General features: G+C 41.0%; 1 protein-coding gene across 2 annotated transcripts; it reads right to left on the minus strand.

Moving 5' to 3' along the window:
* Positions 1-278: 278 nt before the first annotated feature.
* Positions 279-25,429, minus strand: DLD (dihydrolipoamide dehydrogenase). Of its 2 annotated transcripts, XM_038388074.2 has the most exons (15): positions 25,187-25,319; positions 22,353-22,373; positions 21,159-21,234; positions 19,945-20,024; positions 13,866-13,934; positions 9,738-9,807; positions 9,202-9,302; positions 8,676-8,819; positions 8,358-8,459; positions 6,540-6,730; positions 4,661-4,831; positions 3,646-3,835; positions 1,998-2,135; positions 1,077-1,166; positions 279-936 (listed from the first exon to the last, which is right to left on the minus strand). In XM_038388074.2, the coding sequence occupies exons 1-15, from the start codon at positions 25,223-25,225 to the stop codon at positions 871-873; spliced, it is 1,548 nt and encodes a 515-aa protein (XP_038244002.1). In that variant the 5' UTR covers positions 25,226-25,319; the 3' UTR covers positions 279-870. The 2 variants fall into 2 exon arrangements, with proteins under 2 accessions (XP_038244002.1, XP_038244004.1); XM_038388076.2 differs by lacking the exon at positions 22,353-22,373 and having other exon boundaries at positions 25,187-25,429.
* Positions 25,430-26,998: the final 1,569 nt, after the last annotated feature.

Raw genomic sequence — 26,998 nt, forward strand, 5'->3', positions numbered from 1 at the left:
TCCAGGGTGCCATTGCACTTAGATCTAATGTTTCTTAGCCTTCCACAAACTTATGTTTTTAAAGCACTTAAGGATAATTTTAACCATCTCTGAATGATGAAAATTCCTTAGAAATGAGAAGACTGATACGATTATGCGGCAATAACATTCAGTTAATTTTCCTCCATTGAATTTTCATTTCTCCATAAACGCTTGATTTTTTTTTGCAAGTTAAAGTAGAATTTTACAGACATGTTTTCAATATGAAAACATGATGCATGGAGATAAAGGGTACAAACACTGCCAGCCTAGCTTTCTACAAATAAAGATAAGCTTCAATTCACCTACAGTAAATAGCCTCATCCAAGAAATCCCAACTCTACTAGATCAAAGTAACCAAAAGGTTTGGCTTCTGCATTTCAGAAAAAAAAAATATATAGTGAAAGATTTCACATAAAAGAATGTCACAACATCTTTGTGCAGAGGTGACAGTGGCATTTTTAAGTGCCAGCATTCCACTGGAATATCAGTATTTCAAATAAGAACATACCAGATACGCAGGACAGTATTAGCCAAGAGTTTGGGCCAGTGTTCCTGGTTATGCTGTGCAACCGTGAAATGTGTTTTGTTTTGTTTTTAAATTATTGTCTCTTAAGCTTGTTTTCTGAAACACTCCATGATGCACAAACAAGTTTCTAAGTGTATTAATATACAGCAACTGGATAATTCCACTTGTTCCAAACCCTATGTGTTTAAATATTTGATGTTTAAACAAAAGAAATTCATTTAATTCAGTTCTAGAAATACTCAAAGACTCAATCTTCTGCAAAAGCCAACAGTCCATTTTCAGAAGAAATGTGCTATATATGTACAAATGATTGTGCTTGCATTTTAGAAGTTGATAGCTTTGCCGAAAGATGCTGCTAGGTTTGCTTCCCTGAAGGCTTCTGACACAGTCTGCAGGAAGCAAAAACAAAGGTAAAAGTCATTAGAAGAGAATGAGGGGACAAGTATTTAACTCCTATGTAACTGTAAATGCTATATACCAAACACTAAGAAAAAAATACAGAATGATAAATGACTTAATGCCAACTTACTGGATGGGCATGGCAAACTCTGGCTACATCTTCACATGATGCTCCATATTCCATAGCAAGAGCAGCTTCATTAACCATCTCCCCAGCACCCTGTAAGTAACACATGTATAATTAGTGCAAACCATACAATTGCAAAGACATGTAAACTATGCACAAGCTTTTCTAACTGACTAGCTGGCTATGAAACAGCCAGCTTGCCTGTAGGCTTTGTCTTTTGCTAAAGAACTAATCACATTCAGCAGTGATAAGTATTAGCATCTGGTTAATTTAGTCAATGACTCTACCTACACCTGTCACACATACACAATATAGTTGAGAAAGGATAAAACTACACAACAGTTGCACTGTTCTATACACTGACTACCTTGGACTGCTATAATTCACATCAGAGTAAATAATGACAGAATGCAAGCGTACATACAACTCAAAACTCGCTCTTGATATTGATAGCAGTGGTGAACAATACCCCAATTGTATACAAATTGCCAGTAAGGCAAAAGAAATGTCATTCTGACCCATGCTTCCCTCAGTTATTATTGTTTGAGATGCTAGCTTAGTTTCCATGGCATGGATCAACACTTCACATTGTTCTGTACCGCCCCCTCCTGGAGACTCAAGAAGACGACCTGATTAACCCAAAAAGAAGTGGCATCCAGCCTTCCTTGGCCAGAAAATGGTGACATCTAATTCAGAGTTAATAAAGTATGTAAAATAAATACTAAATACAATGACTTCAAGAGACATAAAGCTTGGCCTGTTTTTTTTGTTTTTGTTTTTTGAAGGATACTTCTGCCTCTCAAAACCTGATAACTAGAAGATTAAAATTTTTCAGATATACAAGAACACAATTCTTAATTTGTAAGTTATCACCGTTGGAGCTGAGAAACCGGGAAAGAGGTTCCCATCTTTTATAATACTCACTGTGCCTAGAATGTGAGCACCCAGCATCCTGTCTGTTGTTTTCTGACTAAGTATCTTCACCAAGCCATCTGTGTCAGCATTAGTCTTAGCTCTGCTGTTAGCAGCAAATGGGAACTTTCCAATTTTGTATTCTGTCCCCTATAGAATATAGGTATGGGTCACTGACAATTTACACAGTGTACTGCAGAAACAAATAGTGCACAAAGGACTAGTGAATATGTATATTGCAGGAGTGGGTGGAGGTTTAATTGTGCAGCCACTGTTCAAATACATAGAAGACAGTTCCTGCTCTAAGGTGCTTACCATCTCATATACTCAGCATAAATTATATTTGTACACATTCATAAATTCAGGTATACTTCATTTTTCACTTGAAACTGTAGCTTAGATGACCTATTTGACTAATGTAAACCCTTGATTAGCTCCCACCAGACTGACAATTATTACATTGTACTATTTGCATTGTTCTCCATGCATAAAACACACTCAAATGTTTAACACCTGTTACCAGTATTATATAAACATGACTCAAGAATAGTAGTTCATTAGCATGAACTGTAAAAGAGTAACTGCTCCATCTTACTTTGGACATGAACTCAAGACAGTCAGCACCATTTAAAATACCTCTGACAAGAGACCAGTTTAGAGCTCTTAAATTGTTGCTTCTTGTTTGGAAAAATCATTAAAGAGAAACCACAAATTCAGATGTAAATCATTAGAACAGGTGATGATTTCAAATCAAATATTTTCTTACTGCAAAGGAGCGTTTTAAAGATGCCAATTTATCAAAAAAAAAAAAAAAAAAAAAAAAAAAAAAAACAACCAACCCACCCACCCCCACAATCTGGCATTCCCAGCTAGACAACATATTTTTTACATTTACAGGCCTGAACAAAACCAATCCTGCATGGGAGCAGAGAAGCTGCACTTGGAGAGCAACAGGGAGACTGCAAGAGAACAAATTTTGGTGTAGCACTATTTACTATCCTTGGTGCCCTATCACAGGGCCAGATGTACTCCCACTTCCAGCAGGAATACTGGCTTTTCAAGACTAGATCTGCAGCAGATCCCATTCTGATGGCACTAAGCCCTCACCTACACTAACTACAGTATGCACTTGCAGACTTCCCCTAATACATGCTTTTCAGACATCCCATGACTGTGCAAGTACAGACTCAGTATGCTAGGCAGTGTGCGCTTTGAACCACAGCACGCAGTTGCATCTTACACACCTGCTGAATGCACTGCTCAGTAATAGCAAATATCTCCCCAAACATTGGTGATAAAACTAAGCAACAAAAAGATGTCACTTCAGACTAAATGCTTGTTATAAACTGTGAAGAGTTTTCCCCCAGGTTATGAATTGCATCTGCTTTACACAACGTTGGCAACAGGGAGAGATAATTATCACCAATTAACAACTATTCAATAACGCATTGCTAATGGGTGAACTTTCACAATGACTCAACCCTGTTTGATGCTGAGATACCAGCCTTATTAAATCAGAGCACTGACAAAGTGAATACATGATATTTTTCTTGGACCACACATCTATGGTGATTCAGAGCAGCCACAACACATAAATGAATTTAGCTTAACTTATCCAAGACCCTAAAGTAGTATGATCCAAAGAGAAACCAGACAGTACCTCCTCTTTCAACTGTTCCTCTGATTTGCCAACCCAGGCAACTTCAGGGTGTGTGTAAATCACTGAGGGCACACAGTTATAGTCAATGTGAACTGCACCTCCAGCTATCCCCTCAGCGCAGATAATGCCTTCATCCTCAGCTTTGTGAGCCAACATTGGCCCAGCAACTACATCACCAATAGCATAGATGCTATGAGACAAATGAAAAAGAACAAAACATTGCTGTTTAAAAAATACATATGGAGAATTTTAGATATATTATACGATTGACATAGTAGTTTAAACATGTTTGTAAACAGAAAGTCAAACAAAAACAGATGAAAATTACCCAATGTGTATTGCTTCTGTACTTAATTTGCTAGAGTAGCCCTCCAATTTGAGCTGAATAGCTATTTTCTATAGATTAGCTCTAGTTATATTTTTCAAATAGCTTTATAAACTTTACTGTAATTTATTAAATGCTTACTTTTCATGTATGACCTGATTTAACACAAGAGAAAACTAAAGGCCACAACCTGTACACTGCCTCTTTTTTGCTTCTAAAAAGCCATAGATGGAAGCAATTTATTTCGAAGTGTAAGTTTGAATTTTCCTTTCCTTAAACAAGTTAAACTATAGTCAGCTACTATTAAAAACGAAAAGTAGTATTTTTGTAGGGTAATTAACTTTTTTCTCAAAAAGAAAAGGAGTACTTGTGGCACCTTAGAGACTAACAAATTTATTTGAATATAAGCTTTCGTGAGCTACAGCTCACTTCTGTAGCTCATGAAAGCTTATGCTCAAATAAATTTGTTAGTCTCTAAGGTGCCACAAGTACTCCTTTTCTTTTTGCGAATACAGACTAACACGGCTGCTACTCTGAAACCTAACTTTTTTCTCTCTCTCTCTCTTTTTTTTTTTTTTTTAAAAAGATCTCTCATTCTAAATAAAAATCCTGTTATTTTTGCTAGGAATACGTGAAGTAAAATGTGACTAACTGGAAGCTAATGAAAATTGTTTTAAACATCATGCTTACTTTGGAATTTTGGTTTGGAATCTGGTATTGATTGGGATTCTACCCTTGTTATCAAGTTCAATTCCAATATCTTCCAGCCCTAGGTTCTGAGTAAAAGGACGTCGACCAATGCAAACAAGTAATACATCACAGGTGATTACTTCTGTCTTTCCACCAGCAGCTGCTTCAATACTGAAGGATAGAAAGAGGAAAAAAAGTAACTGTCAACAGATACCACTTACAAGAAAACATGAAAATGTTAAATATAATTGAGACCAGGTAACTTCTTTGATTAATAGCTAGATACAGATAGCAGTGAAGAGGAACGGGCATTGAAAGGTCTCAATAAAATGCAAGAAACTATTTCAAACTATAGTAAGCTTAAGAATATCAAAATGGTACTTGTGGTTTCAGTTCACTTCATACTACAATCTCTTGTTAGAATTAAGTGATATACTAAACTAAAGCATAAACTATGAGTTTTATGAAATTAACATGAGTAAAATTTATCCTGCATCCTCTGTTTTTATACTACAAATACTGAAACACTAGCCACAGCACTGTACCTCTAAAGTGAGACAGCATTGTGGAAATGCCTGAAATCACTCTATTGAGAGATTATTTTGTTTAGATAGCCCACAGTTGTAGATGGCAGGGATCTCAAGATCTTTTCAGAGTTCATCTGTATCAGAAATCTATAAAGCATTGATACTACATTATTATTGAGTTATACTACTTTATTTAGGTCCGTAAGCTGCTCCCATCAACACAGTATCTGAGTGCTTCTGTGGTCTCCTTGCTCAGTAGGTCATTTCCTTTCATGTGGTCAGTTCTACTTCTCTGAGCTAAGGACAAGGTTATACTGTTTTATTTCTATATTTGCTATGGACAAGGGTACAAAGTGTAATTTCTGTGTACAGTCAATGCAACTGTTCATTTTTCCTGTTCATTAATAAAGTAATACTACTTTTCTAGTTAAAAAAAGAAAGACTGTTTACTTCTTATGTTCCTTCCCACCTGAATTCATTGTCATTTGAAAAATCACTAGTGCTTGCAGTGGAAAATTATATAGTAAGAGTTATATTGTCAGACAAAATTTTGACTTCTAGATGGGACAGAAACAAATAAGTTCTGAATATATTAAAATTCATATTAAGTTTCCTTGGTGTGCTAACACCATACAGGGAGAAAACTATCTGAAAATACAGGTAAAGCATCAAAGTGTGTTTTTTTTCATTAAGTATCTGTTCTGTATATTTTCATATCAGCATTTCTATTAGAAATTCCTTCTGTGGGTTTCAGTTTAGTTATGAAAATTGATAATGGAGAAGATGACCATTACCTCAACACCAGTTACCAAAGAGTCAAGAATTAATGGATTTATGGAGACGCATCCTCTGAAGAATAAAAATACTTATTTTGATGCTGTATCAGAGGGAAAGTCTTCTAATAAAGGTGAGGTTTTGATTTTGTTTTTACTGTTAACTTCACTAAGACACCAATGTCTTTACGCTGGCAATTCTTCAGATTGAAATCAATGGGAGTCTTGCCCGCAAAGGGACTGTAGCATCAGGGAAACACGGGCCTAATTTAAACTTCCAAACTGTAAGGTATTCTGTAGGGACTGAAATTGCATCCTTCATTCACCCCATCTGGCATTAAGTAAGATACTGGAGTTCCAAAAAACTATGTAATTTTATATCCCCATGTGCACTGTAACAACTGAATAAGGAGTACAGTTTAAACCAGCCTTAGCTTTGAATTTAGTTGATGTTTGGATTCATGTCCCAGTGTCATTGTTTTAGTTTTATTTATACCCCAAATCTAAAGATGTACTTTTAGTCGGATTTCTGGTAGGGAAGGATATATCATTCCTGTATTTCATGTGTTAAGCACTTACGAAACATCAATCTTTCCATCTGGCCTCTTGGTGGCACCAGTAACCTTGGTATTTAGTTTAAATTTGAGTCCTTGTTTCTGAAGGATGCGCTGAAAGTTTTTAGAGATCTCCATATCAATACCCATTCCACCAACATGGCCCAAGAACTCAACGGCTGTCACATCTGCACCAAGACGCTGCCAAACTGAACCCTGCAGTTAATACAATAAACCATTATTTTGTTGTTTTTTTTTGTTTAAAAAAAAAAAAAGAGAGAGAGAGAGAGAGAGAAACTGCAATCTTCCAGTTTAAAATTTACTGCTTAGATTGTAAATTCTTTAGGATAGGGGCAATGCACAGCATAACAAGGCCCTCATTGGGGCACTACAATGGTGATAAACATGGTATGTGCCCATAACTCCATCTGGGAATATGCATGTATTAGATTGTTTATATGCATTACAGTCACAGGGACTGTGACCTTGTGGTGCTAGATGCTGTACAAATTTGTAATTAAAAAGTTAGTCCTTATCCCAAAGATTTTATAGTCTAGGTCAATAAGATGCAAATGGTGTATGAAACAAATATGCAAAAGTTGGGGCCCAGAAATGGTGAAGGGAGAACACACAATAACGTGAACTCATTTCCATGTAAACTAGCTGTGCGCACTACTTAGCTCACCAGTTGCCTTGGCAATAGAACTAAATGTTGTAAATAGATACCTATCAAAATAATTAGATCTTAGGTATAAAAATGTTCAGAGTCCAGAAATCAGCATGTAGCCCAAAAAACCTAAATGCAACAAAATCTATAAATAGTGTTCCAGTACCACTGGAGCAGAGCCAAAACAATGCCAGATTGCTTTAATTTTACTTAAGAGAACTCACTGTCAAAGTCACTACTCCAAAAAGTGGATAAGCAATTGCAAAAGCAAGAGCTATAACTATTATCACCACCCTTGTAAAAATCTATTTGTCTTAAGCAAGTCTCCCCCATCACACACACACACTTCAGAGAGAAAGTAAAATATTGCCCTTTTTTCCATTAAAATCAAGATAAAAGGCTGCTGAGTAGATTTTGTGCCTGGGCTGGGCTGGGCATGGTCTGACCAAATTGTCAAGAAAATTTTGTAAGACCAAAGAATATATTTTTTAAATATTAGATCTATGTGGGGATAGGCAGGGTACAGGGGGAGAAAGGAGACAGACCTAGAAGCGCTGCATGGCCTCTTTCAGTCCCAAAATGTTGCTCCATTGGTTATTAGCTATGATTAACATAACATCCATCAACAAGATTTCCTGATGTTAAATGCTGCAAATATGTTTATGCTTCTAAAGGTGCGAAAATGACAGCCCTTGAGAGTGAAGTTCTCTATTAATGTACAGAGCAGGTTCAGCAGGCGCAACTGCAGTGCAAGCTTCCCCATAACACGAAACTGGGAGGGCTTTAGAGGCTCTAGAGGCAAGATTGTACTTCACCCTTTATGCTCATCCAATCCCTCAACTCTCTGCTGACGCTACCAACAAGTTACACTAGTTTTAATAATGTGGACACTTGTCCACTGAGAACTGAACTACAACCAGTCTTTTCATATAGACTACCAATCAGCCATCAGATCCTAACTCTTGCTCACTGCCAATACGAGATGATCTAACCAGTGACTTGGAGAGGAAAGGCTCTCTCTCTCTCATTAAAAATTCCCTCAGCCATATCATCCCCTATTAAATACTAACATAATGTACAGATTAACATTTGTAATTCCAGATCCATCTCTGCCAAATGGTTACATCCTGTTTCTTGATCTACTGGAAGTATAAGTTGTATAAATAAACCTCTTACCAATTCCACACCAATGACTCCTGCACCAATTACAACCATCTTTTCAGGGACTTGTTTCAGGGACAGTGCACCAGTTGATGATACAATTGTGTCTTCATCAATCTAATAACGAACAAAGGAGAAAGCTTTTTACCTCCTCAAGAAGGAAGATTTTCCACAGATTTTCTGTATACTACATAAAAAATTCGAACTGTCTAAAATAGCTATCTCACAGCAATAACTAATAAGCTACAGAAAACTGTTACTTAATAATGACAACCAGTACTAACACAATAATGAAAAACAGTGTACCATTAAAGGTTATTATTTAAATCATACCGTAATTCCAGGGAAGGGAGCAACTTCTGAACCTGTGGCTATGAGGATATTCTTTGTATTGATAACCTGAGTGCTACCATCCTCTTTGGATACTGTGACTTGGTTTTTGCCAGTTATTTTTCCATATCCAGGCACATGTATGACCTTTACAAATGTGAATACAGTAAATACAAACTTTCACAATTTAAATTAATACATAAATATTTTGCAACCAAAATAACTTGAATCTCAACACATCTCTAATGAAGCATGAATTCTCCACTGATAAACTAACTTTGATATCACAACATTACAAACTGGAAAATAATGGGACACCCTTCTTTTAAGAAAAGGAAAAAATAACTCTAAATATAAAAATAGAGAACTGTAGATATCAAGTCTTTCAAAAAGTGAAGTGGTCTAATTCCATCATTGCTGATCATTCATTACCCATTCTAATTAATATCCGAGGCGAAAAGTAGATTTAACAGAAAAGGAGAAATTTTATCCAGAAAAACAATATGACAGAGACACAGTCCAAACTAACCTTGTTCTGTTTAAACAAATGGGCAATTCCACCTGTCAAGGACTTCACTGCACCACTTTTCTGCTCCATCATCTTCTCTAAATTCAAGTGGATTCCTGTAACTATAATTTTTGTATACATCTTTACTTTTCCCTTGTATTTCAGTGTCTTTATCCATCTCTTAACTTAAAGGTTATCTGAAAACAAATGAGTTCTGTATGTCACAGTAAGAGGTGCTGAATGATCCCACTAACTGGGCTAAAGACCGCATTGAGCCATCAAAATACAAAAAAAAAAACCTTATTTTTTCAAATATAGCTGGAGGCCAGTTCTATTTTGTTGCAACCATAAATGAAACATTCTAAATCGCAATTATCCAAGAAGCTGATTTCAAGGAATAGAAACAAGGCTCTAACATTCCAATTGATTTTGTAACCCTGCTAAGTTTTCCTACTACCTAGTCAAGCAGTTAAAGTAGTCAAAGATTTGCACATTTAAAAGGCACTGTGCGAAACCATACTTGTTTGCAATACCACTAACTTATACTGCATACTCACTTTCAATTCCTCTACTAGCAAAATCCTTTCCATGGGCCAAATGATACAGATGTGAATTGTTCAGCAAAGCCTAGAAAAACAGAATTCATTTAGTATGGAATCAGAGCACATAATATTAAAAACATTCAAGCAGTTGAGATCACTGTTCATTCCAACATCAGCAGAAATTATTTTAGTACTAGTTTTCAATAAACACTTTCACCATTACCACTACGAAACCTTTATTCAAAATTAAAAAGGTACATTAGGACACAATTTCATTTTATGAGGTATATTTTATACAAGCTATTTTCCAAATTTTTTTTTGCATTAAACACAGTTACAAAGTTAAACTGCAAGCAGAGGGACAGCAAAATTAAGACAATTAAACAAGAGAAAGAAAAGCCAAATTCAAGCCTCATTTAATTCTGCTGACTTTAACAGAGTTAAACCAGGCTTGAATTTGGCCCAGTAGATTATCATTTGAGAATTACAATGATACGAAGCTTCAAGACAGACACAATTAGGATGTTCCAGAGACAAAGAGCTGCAGAGGAAAATTGTCTTGTTCTCTGCCCTACCACATAATCTCACATCTGAGGGAATATGAGGATGTAGGAAAACTTGGAGGAGGAGGAGCAGGAAACAGACCTAGTTCAAAAAATAAGTTATAACTGTCCGTCTGATACAGTACTACCTCAGAGTTACAAACTCCTCAGTAATGGAGGTTGTTTGTAGCTCTGAAACGTTTGTAACTTTGAACAAAACATTATGGTTGTTCTTTCAAAAATTTACAACTGAACATTGATTTAGTACAGCTCTGAAACATTACTATGCAGAAGAAAAATGTTGCTTTCCTTTTTTTTTTTAGTAGTTTACATTTAACACAGCATTTGCCTCTCTTTTTGTCTCTGCTGCTGCCTGATGGCATACTTCCAGTTCCAAATGAGGTGTGTGTTTGACTGGTCAGTTCGTAACTCCGGTGTTCATAACTCTGAGGTTCTGCTGTCACAAGGACAATTCTAATCTGTACTCTGAAGTGAAGAGCCAGAGGAGATGCATGAGGATGATGTGTTTGTACTTCAGTGAATCTGCAACAGGGCAAAGGAGCAAAAATCTGCAGAATGCCAGAGTCTAGAAAACTGGGACTACGGGAGGCTGCAAATGAACCTCAAAAATACATAATTTATATTTGTGATAATACAGTTTATATATATATTCTGAGTAAAACTACAATTTGTCAGGCTAAGATAATCAGGTTTGTTTATCTGATAAATGTACCAGATAAATGTAAGCAGCATCTATGTGCAAAACTAACATTTTTTACCAAACTGTTTTTTTAAATTTATAACTGCTTAGAAATCACTCTCTGGTCGGCATCACCACTGTGTAAGTCTTCAGCAATTACAAAGGAAACAATTTTATGTTAGATAAGCTATCAACAAACACACACCAACACTTTTACTGTGATTGGATTTTGGGAGAGAACTTAATAACTTACTATTGCCTTAATGAATACGAACTATTCTCCCCTTTTATTAACAGACCTTTTTTCTCCTTGTTCAGAAATAAACTCTGGATGGCATCCAAGTTTAGCCATGAGGTTCAAACAGCATGTACATAAAAACCTTAAATGAGGATAAATTCAAGACATAAAGGAGTGAAAGCTCCCTAATTGGATCCTAAAGTTCATTTCCCAATACTATTCACTGCTAAACCTGATTTGCAACAGATGCCTGGAAAGGTTTTTACTACACTGTACAAAGTTAAGCTATTACCTTTATTAGAGGTTTCAGAGTAGCAGCCGTGTTAGTCTGTATTCGCAAAAAGAAAAGGAGTACTTGTGGCACCTTAGAGACTAACAAATTTAGAAAAAGGTATGATGTCCATCTGTTTGCATTTGGAGAGGAAGATGATGTCTGTCTGTATCTGTGCGAGTTAGTCTCTAAATTTGTTAGTCTCTAAGGTGCCACAAGTACTCCTTTTCTTTTTACCTTTATTAGAGATTGTTATGAAGAATGCTCAGCTGACTTCAAAATTAAAAAACAGATGTGCCAGTATTTATATTAGAATTCTTTTTCTACTGAACTTTAAATGCACTGAGCCCTTCTATGTACCTGTTTGCTCAGAAGCTAAATATCACAAAGCAGTGCAAACTTTTGTTTAGATATTAATGGATCTCTTGCTATGAATGCATTACCATGGAGATTTAGTAAAAGCTTGAATCTGAAACAGTGAGAGACAGTTTATCATTATGTCTGTTACATTATTCACTTGCATGCTGTGAGCGCAGTTTGTAATGAAAAATATTGCACATGTGTGTGTTGCGGTCAATCTAGCAGTTTGGATTCAGAACTATTCCTATTCAACACTCCCTATTACACAGGGCAGTGACAAACTGCCTCAGGAGAAGGCCTAGGAGCTGGTCATAAATCCCACTTCACAACCCTTACCCCATTTTTGTAAGTGGAGAAGCAAGGTGGCAACCACAGAGCTAACCATATAACTAAAGCTAAGGCTACGATTTAATCACGGGTATTTTTAGTAAAAGTCATGGACAGGTCACGCCCAAGAAACAAAAAAAATCACGGCCCATTACCTGTCCATGACTTACAACATAAATACCCCTGATTGAATCTTCGGGGGCAGGGGGGAAGCCCCGGGGGGCCAGCGGCTGCTCCAGCCGCCACTGGGGAGGGGAAAGCTGAGAGGGGCCTGCTGCTGCTCCAGCTGCCACTGGGGAGGGGGGAAGACACTGCTGCTCTGAACGCTGCTGGGGGGAGAAAGGGGGGAGACAGTGCTGTTCCAGCCCCCCCCCAGGACCACTGCTCAGGCAGTACCTGAGGCCAGCCACATTGGCCGCTGCTCACTCCAATGCAGAGCCTCTCCAACAACAGCCAGTGTGGTTGTCCCCGGGGCCAACTGCTCAGGCAGCCCAGGGATCAGCCACACTGGCCGCTGCAGAAGTCACGGAGATCGCAGGAAGTCAAGGAATCCATGACAGACATGGATCCCTAACTATAGCTCCCAAGTGACAGATAAAATATATCTTGCATTATGTTCTGCTCCCAAAGCCTCTCATCTTGAAGGATCTCCAAGTGCTTTACAAACTTAAAGATAAATTCTATACAGGGATCATTTCATTCACTACTGTAACAACAGCTATTTCAACAGCACAGAGTAACATTTCTGCACCATAGCTTAAATCAAGAGCAGAGATTATTGTGTTCAACTGAAACTTCAAGGGGAATTTAAGTAAGTAAAATATAATTACCCAGATTGGAAATTTGGCCAAAACACCACTGCTGACACCAGGAATGAAATGGGGATATTTAATGACTGCATGTGCTTAAGACCTTGGGTTTAAATTCCATTAAAAAAACAAACAAACAAACAAACAAACAAACAAAACAGATATTCCTCCCAACCAAGCGGGCTTTGAAAGACTGATTCAGATGGGAGGCCTGTAATGGTGTTTTTTCTTTTTTAAGCAGACAAAGAAGTCAGAATGAGAAAACAGAAATAGTTACCAATGTGGCAAAGTATGTTACCAGATGATACAAAAGCAATTTTTTCAACAACAGAGAAGACAAGTTTGTAAATCTATATAAAATATTTGAAAAATACATTACAAGAGACATGGGGCAATATCAGCTGCAGTATCCCAACAGCAGATCATCTGAAATGGGAATTTTCCTTTCCAAGAACATCTCAAGATGACCATTACCACAGCCACCAACAACCTGGAGATAGACACTAAATGACTATGAACCATAAATGGCTCACTCATTTATAAATGCAGAAACAGCATTATGACCATCTTTGACTTAATGCTGCAAGCCCTTTCAGAATAAGCTGGTTTATGCTAGAGATTTACAGATATGATCATCTGTGGTAATCGTAGTGTTTCTAGTATAAGAGACTTGATTGTGTTTAGTTAGTTAATACCATAATCTTATCAGCTCACTGGCGCTGTGAAATAAATCTGTTTGTGTTTGCTATCCTTTCCCCTTCTTTTTCCATTCTAGTCGATGGAACTATGACAATCTATACTATCTGAGGATCTGCCCCCTGGTCTTTTCACCACCACATCACTATTCAAATCCACAGTGAAAACATGATACAAACTAGAGATAAATGCACACTTGCCTTGGAAGGAATGCAGCCAACATTCAAACAGGTTCCACCCAACGTTTCATTTTTCTCCACACAAACAGTCTGGAATAGAAGAGGAGAAAACCCTTTTTGAACCATATTACATTTTTAGTTCCTAAAAGCACATTTGAAAATTTCAATGAATACCAATGACAAAGGAAAATTACTCATCCTGTAATTCTGCTTCTCACAAGATATTGTGCAGGATTCTCATTCCTGGATTTAGCTATAGACTGATTTGAACTCCCCTAGCTCTTTACTCACTCACTCACTCTCTCTTTCTCTCAAAACAAATAAGTTTTGAGAAATTACATCAGGGTAACCCACTGTCATCATTTATACTTGCAAAAAAGTATAAGCACTGCCCTCCCCCTTCAAGTGTTTCAATAAGTTCTTTCAACTGAGCAGGAGTTGAAGCTCTCGGAAAGATGACTGCCTTGAATTAGATTGATATAGGATCAAAAAATGCCTCAGAATAACGAGAAGCAAGGTGAAATAGGTAAAGACAAGTAAAAAGAGAACCTTTAACACCAAGGGGAATGGATTGGTGAGTAAATCTTGTCAAATGATCTTCTCCGCCTTGAAAGAAACAATTACAAGGTAAGTAATTTTTCCCTCTATAAAAATACCACCACTTTGTGGGATTCTCACTTCAAGAGTAAGAAGTTCTAGGGATATCCCAGAAGAAAAATGAAAATAAAGCTGCTCGGGAGTAGCAATAACAAGGCCAATGCCAACTGTTTAAACAGGGAGGAAGAGAAGATGGCTAGAGATCTCTCTCCTCAAAATCCATCATCAGACAATGTACAAGTCTCCAAAAAGGCATAAGTCAGGGACAACACCATCTGCAAAAAATGGCTAACAAAAAAGTGACATTTGGAAAGAAAACAAAACAATTTCTTTTCTTGAAAACAAGAAGTCTTGGCCTCTCCTCCTTGCAAACAAGTTCTAGGGTGCACAGGGTTCAACACGGGAGTCCCTCATTTTGGGAACTGTAAGTTTAAATCTGTGGTGGAGGAGAACATTCGGGTGAAGTGCTTCAACCATTTCCTTAAATTGCTCATTTTCTGTCAAAGCAAATGAACTGTTGTTAGCATAAAAACTGCTAAAACAAAAGTTTAAGTTTAAGCTTCTTTCCCTTCTGATATAATGGCATAATCACTGATTGATCTTTTCCGTTTTGGGTGTGAAGACCAAAACCACTCGTGAACCAAGCTGATGTTGAAGAGCTGCTGGAAAGCCTAGAACAGGGACTTATTGAAGCTACGTTTTGAAGCTAAAACTTTTATTCAGCTGCCTTCAAGGCCCTAGCAGCTGCATTCAGCAGTGCATTATTCATGGGCTGGTCCAAAACAGGATACAAAGGCATGGTAACCCATTTGAATGGGGCTTCCAGGCCAAGATACCTCTAAGCTATAGTCCTTGTAGAGTCCTTGACCAGTTTCAATTAGAAGTAGCTGTCTTGAACAGTTTCTGCAAGTATTGGGAAAAGGTAGACTTCTCCCCTCCAGAGTCACTGTCTTGGTGCTTCTCCACAATGATGTATTCGGTATCAGATGACTTCTCTGTCTCATCTGAATCCAAATGGCAGCTCTCATCATCCTAACTGTCAACAAGCCCTTAGTCATGTGACTGGAATTCACTAGGCAATAGTAAGACTGAGTGTCATAAGTGCTTTGATAAGAACCAGTGATGGCTGTGCCAGTGCACAAAGTGCCAGTGTCAAGGCCAGCATTTCTTGCATTGAGCACAGACACCACCATATGAGTAAAAAGAAAAGGAGTACTTGTGGCACCTTAGAGACTAACAAATTTATTAGAGCATAAGCTTTTGTGAGCTACAGCTCACTTCATCGGATGCATTTCTGTAGCTCACGAAAGCTTATGCTCTAATAAATTTGTTAGTCTCTAAGGTGCCACAAGTACTCCTTTTCTTTTTGCGAATACAGACTAACACGGCTGCTACTCTGAAACCCACCATATGAGTATCAGCCTCAGCACAAAAAAACACTCCCAATGCACCAAGAATTCCTACCCTGGCTGACACAGGGGAGAAAAATGCCCCAAAGGAGGCACTGTGGGATCAGGAGTGATCAGATCAGATCACAGAGCATATGCTGATAACCAGAGTCACTGTTTCCTCCCATCCCCCTTCAAGCAAATGAATGCAGGAGGGGCAATCCAACACCTTTTTGACTGCTGCCCTAAGGAGCTACTGGCTCCCTTCTGGCACCTCCTGCCTTTATCTTATGTGAAAACTGTCTCATCCAGTGAGCCATTTTTCTCAGTACCATCAACGACATGTGCCAAAACCTCACCTAGTGCAATGAGAAGCCAATACTTATTGGAATCCTCTGCTTCAACCACAGTACACGCTGCTTCAATAGTAAAGCCACCACACTGGTCTTAATGGGGACCAGGGTCTACGTCAATGCAGGTAGTACTAATACTCAATGTTGTGGTGCAATGGATTTGGCTGAATCAGGTTTTTCCTTTAAGGGCTTAAACTTCGAAGAACTCCGTTCCTCCTTATGCCAGATTTAGAAGAGTCTCACACTGGACCACCTCAAGGAGGGCTTGAAGGCACTCTGCATGTTTCTTCAGTGCTTAGCATGACACATCCAAACATATTCAGTATCCCTGCACACCACAGATGAGTCTGAGGCAGATAATGCAGACTGATCAGGTTTGAAGGCTCCCTCTTAAGATGTCACACCTATGACACAATGCATCATGTATCAATGTCTTGAAGGAAACAATGGACCAAAAGAGAAGTAGCACAAAAAGAAATTTAGCATCAAAAGAATGGAACAGGAACTAGGGAGCCACGTAGCCTTAAGGCTCCCAATAAAAGCTGTAGTGCTGAGCACTTTAATTCAGGTACTGGTGGGTCAATGCTGGGAAACATCAACAAACAAAAAACCTCAGTCATACTAGGGTACTGGCCACCAACACACAAAGGAAGGGTCAAGGCAACAGAACTATCTGCACTGAAGCACTGAGACAGGTGCCAAAGTGCTGGAGACAATGGACTCTCATTTAGCACAATTGTACTCGACCTGCATAGGAAGCGAAAGGATATTAAAGGATCCCCAACAAGACATCACTGAGATTCAAAAAAGCTGGCGCAATGGCCAGTGAGCCATATGGTGCTGTAGGGACTGTGGTCACTAAAGAACCTATCAGAACGTTCAGAGGGCAGCATTTATACTTGGGTGGAGTTGGGACATGACAGCCAGTAGGGGCCTGGAAAAGAATACTCTGCAGCTACCACCCTCCAGAAGGTTAAAAAAACACAAAAGCGCTTAAGAACTAGCAGAGTTCACCAGTAAAGCTATGTTCATGAAGTGAGAATCGTGCTGAGATGTGACACACTGACAATATCCTGAACAAACCTTACTGAATTAAGTTAAACCTTACTGTTAACTTTTGAAGTAAGTTAAACCTCAGAGGTGGAGTGATGCCTGGCAAGCTTATGAGCAGGTGTGTAGGTTCTTTTGTTGTCTTAATGTGTTTTCTCTGTAATGCTTTTTACCTTAAGAATGAAATAGGCTTTCTTAGAAAGAACTGTGTGGTAACATCTACCCACAGCAATCCCTGTTACAGTCTCTGAAGAGAAAGTAAGTAGGTCTATTTAGGCAGACTATCTTTGCTGGGAAATACACAGTGAAAGCAGGTAACTGTGCAGCCTGGACATGTCCAAATCACGGGGGAGTGAGATGCAGGTCTCCATCCAAGCGAGGCAACAGCTGGGGAGCTAGAAACCTAAGAGTGGGTGCCCTTGCTGGACCAATGAGGGGAAACGTAGGGCAGTTGTTATGAACTGTGATAACATCTTTAGAAAAATGTATTTTCATCTCTCAATATTTTCAAAAATTACTCTAGAAAACTCATTTACCTCCCATTGTTCAGAGAGTGAAACAGAGGTCACTTGAACTACCTGTCTACATTACAAATAACTAGTACCCATTACACGAAAGCTGCTTTGTTCATAAAGGACATTCAAAGGAGGAAGAGGGAATAGCAAAAAGAACAAGCTTATGCATATAAGTTACACCCTAGGATAATCTATATCTACAGTCTCATCTCCAACATTCTGTCCATGTATTTAATATAGCCCCAAGTCACCTTTATTCATGTTCAAATAATACTTAATCATTCACTCTGTCATAAAGTAACTTCAGCTTCATTGCAGGGGCACATTTCCACTGCCCTTAAACACACTAATGATTCTCTCTTTCCATCAATTTTTGTTTTTCAGAATAAACGAATGTGGTGATGAGTTCCAGGAAATCCTGCATTTACATATGAAAAGCACGACATAAGACTTGGGTATTATTTTTATTGGTGTACTCTCAGCCACTTTCACAGAATCTCACAGCAGTTAGGCACTACATTTGTTATTCATTTTGATCCTTTTTGGCAGATTGCCTAAAAGTTGCTGATAGCTTTTGATTAGAACCCAGCAGTTTTGTTTATTTAGAAGAGTCTCACACTGGACCACCTCAAGGAGGGCTTGAAGGCACTCTGCATGTTTCTTCAGTGCTTAGCATGACACATCCAAACATATTCAGTATCCCTGCACAGGGAGAAAATTAGTTTTCCTCTTGGCAGTCTTTTTACTACTTTTATAAATATGCTTCCCTCTCCAGTCCAATTCATTTTATTTAAAATGTAGCTGTTGCACCTCTCAGTAACTACTGTTTACCACTGGTTTCAGTCTAATCTATAAATTCTAAATAAAATTAAGCTAATTTGATGACCTTAACTCCAAGTGACAAAAAACAATCATGACTTATTTTAATAATCACAGTTTCAAAAGATATTAACAAACCAATATGAAAAATGGTGCCTCTACAGTCAGTGTCTGCTTAAGACAAAGTTAAGGATGTTAATCTACAGCATGATCTACAGCACCAGATTGGACATGGGAAACCTGGATTCTAGTCACACTTCTGCCACTGGCCTGTCAGGTCATCTTGGACAAGTTACTTCCCCCTATCTGAGCCTCAGTTTTCTCATCTGTAAAATGGGGAAAATGATACTGACCTCTGTAAAACACTGAGATCTAATGATGAAGAACACTATATAAGAACTAGTTATTACTATTAATCTGGAAATGAAATGAAGTTCTCACAATGTGCGGCTCCCAAGCTACAAACAGCCCTAGGAAACTAGAGCAGATGCTCCCATTTGGCCAGTTACCAGGGAGCAAGCATGTGTGGAATATATAGGATCAGGGAGATACTCAGTGAGAGGAAATCCCTGACAATCTGAGCAGACTGGTTCTATCTGGAAGGGCAGGTGACAGATGCCTGGGAGATAGAGGCTGCAGAGAGTGGAAAGCTCTGTAGGCCCTTCTTGGGAATTGGCTAGGAGACTATGTTTGGGAGCTGGGAGGATGAAGCAGGATAACAGCAACAAGAGTTTGCTGGTTGGACCAGAGGCTGGAGCGGTCTCAAGGCAGGAGGAGCAACAAAAGAAGCTGCCTGCTGGCGCTGAGCTGAAGTCATGGGCTGAAGGCAGGGGAGCAGCAGAGCGGCTTATTCACTGACATCTTCAGGGCTAGGGAGGTGGTCCCACATGAGCCATGAGAGGGCCAGGAGGAGGGATATTCCCCTAGAAAGGATGCTCCCAGCAAGGTGTTTCCTGCTGGGAAGATCAGGCTTGCAATCCAGTTGAAAGAGCTGAGGGGGACTGCGCTGGAGAGTCGGGGCATGGTGGGGGCTGCCAAGGCAGTATGTTGTATGTATGCATTGGACTATGATGATGAAATTTGGATTATGGTGTTGGAGCTTATTTTGTTATGATTTATATGCATGGGACTTCTGTAATCCTCCCCCGCCCCGGCTATATTTATACTTGGGAAGATGCTTTGGATTATTTCGGGACAGGCTGGAGAGAAACTGAGGCAGGTATGCCTATCAGAACACAGCCTGCATCAGGAGGGTGCTCCCACTCGGGGCTGCCCAGTGACAGGGAACTTAATTTTTCCAGTGTTGCAAGAACCCCTATTGAATTTATCTGGATTAGTGCTATATTACCGGGTTTATCCAACACAAGTTCCCTCTTACCTTAAAGCCAAGTTGGGCTGCTTTGATAGCAGCAACATATCCTCCAGGCCCAGAACCAATAACTGTGATGTCAGCATCAGCTAAAAGAAAAAATACAAAACTTCAAAATGTTTTCAAGTTACTTTTCTTACTATAATTTAGGTTTATTTTAGTTTTACTATAGGAATACCTAGCCTGCAACATTCTGGGATAGTTCCTCACATTGACTATCCACAGACTGAGAAAGAATATGTAGCTAGTTTTTAAAAATGATGGTGCTGTTCAGTGAATTTAAACAGGTAAATTTTAATTACTGAAAACAACTTCCTGAATGAAAAAAATGGAATGCTTCATGGGCACTATTTGTTCTGTAAATAAAAACAACCACTCTGACAGATCGGAGAACAAAAGCATTGTAAATTGAGGTAAAGGGACTGAATTCTGGTCTGACCAGTACTCCTTGCATCTACTCTGGGATTGCATATGCTATAAATCTTTGTAGAATTTGGCCAAAGGTATTTGTAGTTATGTTTAACTGCCTTTGAAAAAATTGTTACAAGAAAGGTCTTGAACGTGTCATGTGGCATTATTACAGATATTAAAAAAAATAAGGAGAATGCTGATAGACTAATGTCACATCTTTACATTATCCTGTGTGAGAACAGGGTTAGGTTATACATCTCATGCTCAACAATCAAGAGAAACTGGGATTGAAGCAGAGTCTACATATTTAGCTCCCAGACCATAGAAAGATTAACTTGTGATCCACAAAAGCAACCCCTTCTACATCATTTGTGCAATGTATGAAAAATGACATATCTTATTTTAACCTCTAACAATAATGTTGTATAAATGATTAGTATAGTCAATTCAACCCACTGCATGCCATCACGTGATATCTATGTTGTAGAACAGGGGGTCATAAGGTTTTTACATGGGGGTCTCATGCAGTCAGCTTCCACCCCCAAACCCTGCTTTGCCTCCAGCATTTATCATAGTGTTAAATATAAAAAAATGTGTTTTTTAATGTATAAGAGAGTCACATTCAGAGGCTTGCTTTGTGAAAGGGGTCACCAATACAAAAGTTTGAGAACCACTCATACCATCAACCCTAATGCTACAATTGTCTCCACGTGGATGGGCTTTGTGGCTGCAGAATCACTTGTAAGATTGGGGCCTTAATTTGAAATACAACTTTGTCTCCTGAAAGCTACTTTACAGCCATCAAAATTTACCTAGATCAGTATAGCTCCTCAGCGACACTGCACAAATCCCCTGTAGGCCATGATGGATTCGATTAAAATGGCTTCTCTATAGAGGGGAAAAAACAAAAGTTTAACTTTCTCCATAAAGAAAATAACTGTGCAAGAATCAGCAACTTCTCACAATCTGTTTCATTAGAAAATCCAATTACATTACATAGATTAAAAAATAGGTAACAGCAGTGAGTTCAGTGATAGCACACTGCTCTGGGATATGGAAAACATAGCTCTGTCACTAATCTGCTGTGCTTCCTACAGCAAATAATTTAATCTTTCTGTACCTCTATTTGTCCACTTAGATTGTAAGATCTTCAGGGCAAGAACTGCCTCTTAGTACATGCATGCATAGCATCTAACACAAAAGAGTCAAAACCTGTTTCATAGCAGAAACCAGCCACTAACTGTTAGGATTAAGAAGAAACAACCCTTATTATCCTGTAACTGTTAGCTACATGGTATCTTGCAAATTCCTCTGAGTATCTGGCACTGATCACTGTTGGAGGAGAACTCCAGACTAGATGCGCAACGGGTATTGTAATTGCTATGAAAAACAAAATCTATATAAATACATTTCCCATATGTGGTTAGACAATATCTTTGATCACTCTACTAATATGCTGTACTCCTTCCCCCATCCTCTGCCCTTATAGTGTGAGCTCCTCAGAGCAGGGATTGTCATTTTCTTTTAGGCAAGCACCTGCTAGTAGGCAATAGCAGATAGTAAATAATGGCAGCACAGATTACGAAACCCCATTTAAACTTTTCTGTGGAAAGACTGGGGTAATTCGATAATAGACCATCTTATTGCTCCATTTTATAGTTACTTCCCAAATGGGAGACAGGTAGAGAACAGTCATTTTACCCCTTATCCACAGTTCAGTTGTCTAAGAGAATAAACAACATTTCATCTTATCTCACTCACTCAAAGTACCTATAAATATGGGGAGCAGGTAAGACAGACTTTGGTTTAAATCTAGGGATAATTACGAAGAGTGTATTTGGGGAAAGGAACATAAAAAATCTAGGGCTGTCAAGCAATTAAAAAAATTAATCACGAATAATCACGCTGTTAAACAATAATAGAATACCATTTATTTAAATATTTTTGGATTTTTCTACATTTTATAATACATTGATTTCAATTATAACAGAGTGTACAGTGCTTACCTTATTTTTGATAACAAATATCTGCACCGTAAAAAAGAAATAGTATTTTTCAATTCACCTAATACAAGTACCCTAGTGCAATCTCTGTCATGAAAGTTGAACTTACAAATGCAGAATTATGTACAAAATAATAACTGTATTTAAAAAAAAAAACCCATAAAGCTTTAGAGCCTACAAGTCCACTCAGTCCTACTTCTTGTTCAGCCCATCGCTCAGACAAAAAAGTTTGGTTACAATTTGCAGGAGATAATGCTGCCTGCTTCTTATTTATAATTTCACATGAAAGTGAGAATAGTCGTTTGCATGGCAATCTCATAGCAAGATATTTATGTGCCAGAGGTGCTAAAGATTCATATGTCCCTTCATGCTTCAACCACCATCCCAGAGAACATGCGTAATAAAAGTCCTGGGTAATAAAACCAATAGCCCTAAGAGTTATTATGGGGCTGGCTGATGGAGAAGAGGGGTTCAAACAACAGGCTATGTCGGGGTGACCAAAACATGGCACCCAAGACACTACCCCCAACCGTTCCCCCGTTCTACTCCTACCTACCTACACTTGGGCAGGGAGCTCGGGACCTCTACCTTGAAGGGTGCGGGGATATTCATGAAAACGTGGATCCTGGTTTGCCTGAAAACCAACAGCTTTGTCAAGGACTCAGGTCTTGGGAGCAGATCTACTTTATTAAAGAGGAAAGGTAACCCTTAAAAAGTGTAGACCTAGGATTGTGTTTTATGCTTTGTTTTGTGTGTGTAACCACTTAAGTTTCCACTTGTTATCTTTTCTCAGTATGACTTAAATTGTAGTCTTTGTTAATAAATATGATTGTTTTCACTATCAATATATTTTAGTGCTGTAACGTTATAAAGGACCTGAGCCTGAGTTGTACCACTCAAGCTGTGTGTACATTGTCTTTTTGGTAACAGCTTACCGGGTAATTACTGTGAGTGTCCAGTGATGGGCTGGATACTGCAGGGAGGACTGGGGCGGGGGGGGAAGGGGGAATAAGTACTTATGGGCCCAGACGCTGTTGGTTTCAGGGAGCTCAGCCACAGCAGGCATAGACAAGATTGCTTCACACTAAGGGCAGGTAGTGGTGAGATGCCTTACAGCCTTGGGAAACCATGGAGCATGTCATACTGTGCCTCTCCCCCCACAATGCTCTGAGCTGGGTAGAGGGGATCTTGGTGCCTGCAGCTTGTGCCCCACTTCCCAATGCCCCGAGATTCTCCCCTTCCCCCACTGTTTGTTCTCCTGTGTGCTGGCCCCCAGTTGTCTTCATATCCTCAAACTGACTTGAAAAGAAATGTAATTTGCACTTTGTTGATCTTGCTATGCTTAATCTACATATCATATGAATTTAGGCAGATGTGACTATACATCCGTGATTATACATCCGTTTGTCTCACAAAACCAATTTTTCACCTCTGTTGGGGAGTAACACCTTGACATCAACCATAAGGACGTATTTGCAGTATTATATTATCAGTATATAGACACTTTTTAAAATACAATCAATACATCAATTCGTAACAGTATTAAAGACCAGCATGATCCTGCCTTTCATTTAATATTTCATGCAACTTTCTTGAACAATACAGTGACAGCCAAGTGTTAGGTGTACTGAGTTTGTCAGCCCTGATAAGAGTCGTTGCTGTTACAGAACAGTGAGCCCTTTGCCAGTTGGACCAAGGGGCCTCTTAGTGTCACACACAAGCATCAGGCACCAAGGTGGCCCCTGCCCAGCTCAGGGTACCGGGGGGGGGGGGGCCGGGGCCCGAGATTCCCCCCCTGCCCAGCTCAGGGTAAGGGGGGGGGGCCAGGGCCCGAGATTCCCCCCCTGCCCAGCTCAGGGTACCGGGGGGGGGGGCCGGGGCCCGAGATTCCCCCCCTGCCCAGCTCAGGGTACCGGGGGGGGGGGGGCCGGGGCCCGAGATTCCCCCCCTGCCCAGCTCAGGGTACCGGGGGGGGGGGGGCCGGGGCCCGAGATTCCCCCCCTGCCCAGCTCAGGGTACCGGGGGGGGGGGCGGGGCCCGAGATTCCCCCCCTGCCCAGCTCAGGGTACCGGGGGGGGGGCGGGGCCCGAGATTCCCCCCCTGCCCAGCTCAGGGTACCGGGGGGGGGCCGGGGCCCGAGATTCCCCCCCTGCCCAGCTCAGGGTACCGGGGGGGGGGGGCGGGGCCCGAGATTCCCCCCCTGCCCAGCTCAGGGTACCGGGGGGGGGGGGCGGGGCCCGAGATTCCCCCCCTGCCCAGCTCAGGGTACCGGGGGGGGGGGGCCGGGGCCCGAGATTCCCCCCCTGCCCAGCTCAGGGTACCGGGGGGGGGGGCCGGGGCCCGAGATTCCCCCCCTGCCCAGCTCAGGGTACCGGGGGGGGGGGGCCGGGGCCCGAGATTCCCCCCCTGCCCAGCTCAGGGTACCGGGGGGGCCCCCCCGAGATCCCCCCTGCCCAGCTCAGGGTACCGGGGGGGCCCCCCCGAGATCCCCCCTGCCCAGCTCAGGGTACCGGGGGCAGCGGGGAAGGGCTCACGCAGCCATTGGTATGAAGGCGCCAAGCAGCACCAACCCGGCCCCAGCTCAGGGGAGGGGTCACCGAGCAGGCTGCAGCCCCCTCCCCCCACGTGCTTGGAGCTAGACGGGGGGCCTCAGCGTCCGCACCCCGCTGGCCCTGCCCCCGGCCCAAGGGGGGGGGAGGGTCGGTGCCCGCTGGCCCGGCCCAAGGCCCAGAGCGGGGCTGCCTCCCCCCGCTCGCTGCCGTAGCTCGGTGTCCCCGGCCGCGTCTGTATCCCAGGCCCAGCGCCGCTCCCCCCGCCCGCGCTGGCCGGGCCGCTACCTGGGCGAGCGCGCAGCAGACCCGGCTCCAGCTCTGCATTTTCCGGCCGCCTCAGCTTTAACCTCGCGTCCGAGCGCCTCGTCCCCGGCGGCCGCGCCTCCAAGGTCTCCGCGGACTCGCGCAGGCGCACTAGGCCCGGCGAGGGGGCGACGACGCTGTGACAGAGAGGCGTCGCATGAGCCCCGCGCACGGGCGCAACACTCCCCCCTGGCGGCGGCGGCCTGCTGGCGCAGCTCGTGGGCAGGACCTGAAACAGTGGGCGTGGCTATGTAGATACCCCTCTTAAAGCTATAGAGCCTAGAAATTTGAGGGCCAGCCTAGAGTGGGGGTGCCGCAGCTCAGCTGCCCCACCCTGCCTCCAGGGCCCAGTGCAGTGTGACGTCCAACAACTAGCGGTCCCTGCCCCCGGACTTCCGGGGCTCTCCAGAGTTCATTGGGCCAACTCCTCATCTCTTAATATGCCTAGAGGGGACCTTCAAAGTCTGGTGCCCCTGGTCACACCACAAAGATGGGGGTGGGGTGGGAGAGGGCAGCAGCCATATGCCCTGGCTATGGTGGGTATCCCTGTCCATCACCCATACTGCGCTGTGGAGTCGCCACTGTGCCACATACACAACATTTGAGAAAACATGGTCCTTGCCCTGATTTGCTCCTCACGCACATAAGCATCACTAATGTAGTGTCACAGCGAGTGGTTATAATGCTATCTACTGGAGTCACTGGACGCTGACCCATAGACGTGTCTTATAGCCAAAGCCATGAAATCAAGACTGGTCTCTTGCCTCTACGCCTGTATTACAGATGTGTTTCATGCAATATTGTAGCAGGACATCATCCTGACAATGTCAAGAAGGGGATAGGTGGGTTCCAAAGCAACATCACAATGGGATGACATTTTGGAAGCATCATGTTGACTTTTTCCCCCATATAGTGTGATTTGTCTGATATTTAATTGTACTGATTCCTTCCAGTTACATACAGGTGCACAATGTATCCTGGGAAATCTCTGGGATATTCTAGCACAGAACTGCCATGTGCCTAAAGCAATAAATCAGCAAGACCAGAGAGGTATTTGTCAAAATAGAGTGTCCAGTACTGAAATCTTGACCTATAAAGACGTAATGATTGATAGCCAGCCCAAATAAAGGAAAACGAGATTTTCTGGCTCTAGCCTTTGTTCCATGTTAAAGACAAAATGTAAAACTTGCTGACTTTCCTTCACTCTTCTATCTGGAAATTAGAAACTTTCTTTCTCCAGGTCGGCCAAACTACATGAGAACATACAGAACCAGAGCAGTTAATATTGCCTCAAAGTGTTAAAGGATTAGCTGGCAAAGTATACTGATATCTTGATTAATTACAAATTCAAACAGTCATACAGAATAAAAAATGGATGGAAAAGCAAGGAGTTGAAGTATCGGAGAAGGGATGGTTACATATTGCAAGTATGTCTTGCAGAATGCTACACTGTCCAATTTAAAGAAGACCCAGTAGGAAATCCGCTTTAGGTGGCATCTCAGCCAAACAAGTGTTGGGGGCGGTATATTTAGGGTTCCTAATTTTGGGTTTTAACTGATAAACACTGATAAAGCACCCCTGATTTTAAAAAAAATGAAATAGGTGATTATCCAGGTATTTCACCAGAAAAATACCAGAAATGGTTTCTTGTATCTGTGGATTTGTGTACATGGTACAGTAATGCAAACTGAGGGGGTATGATTTCTGAAGCATAGTAACATGTTGTGCAAGACTTAGCCCATCTAGACACATTGGCACATAAGAAAGGTTCCCTAGTGCATTTTAATATAGTGT

Source organism: Dermochelys coriacea, chromosome 1, assembly GCF_009764565.3.
Source record: "Dermochelys coriacea isolate rDerCor1 chromosome 1, rDerCor1.pri.v4, whole genome shotgun sequence".
Classification (NCBI taxonomy): Eukaryota; Metazoa; Chordata; order Testudines; family Dermochelyidae; genus Dermochelys; species Dermochelys coriacea.

Coding starts and splice junctions, on each gene's coding strand:
- DLD (XM_038388074.2), bottom strand. CDS start 25,225: ATGCAGAGCTGGAGCCGGGTCTGCTGCGCGCTCGCCCAG. Junction 4,832..6,539: donor GATGGAAAGATTGATGTTTC/GTAAGTGCTTAA, acceptor TCTATCCTTCAG/TATTGAAGCAGCTGCTGGTG. Junction 937..1,076: donor GAGTTTGCCATGCCCATCCA/GTAAGTTGGCAT, acceptor TGCTTCCTGCAG/ACTGTGTCAGAAGCCTTCAG.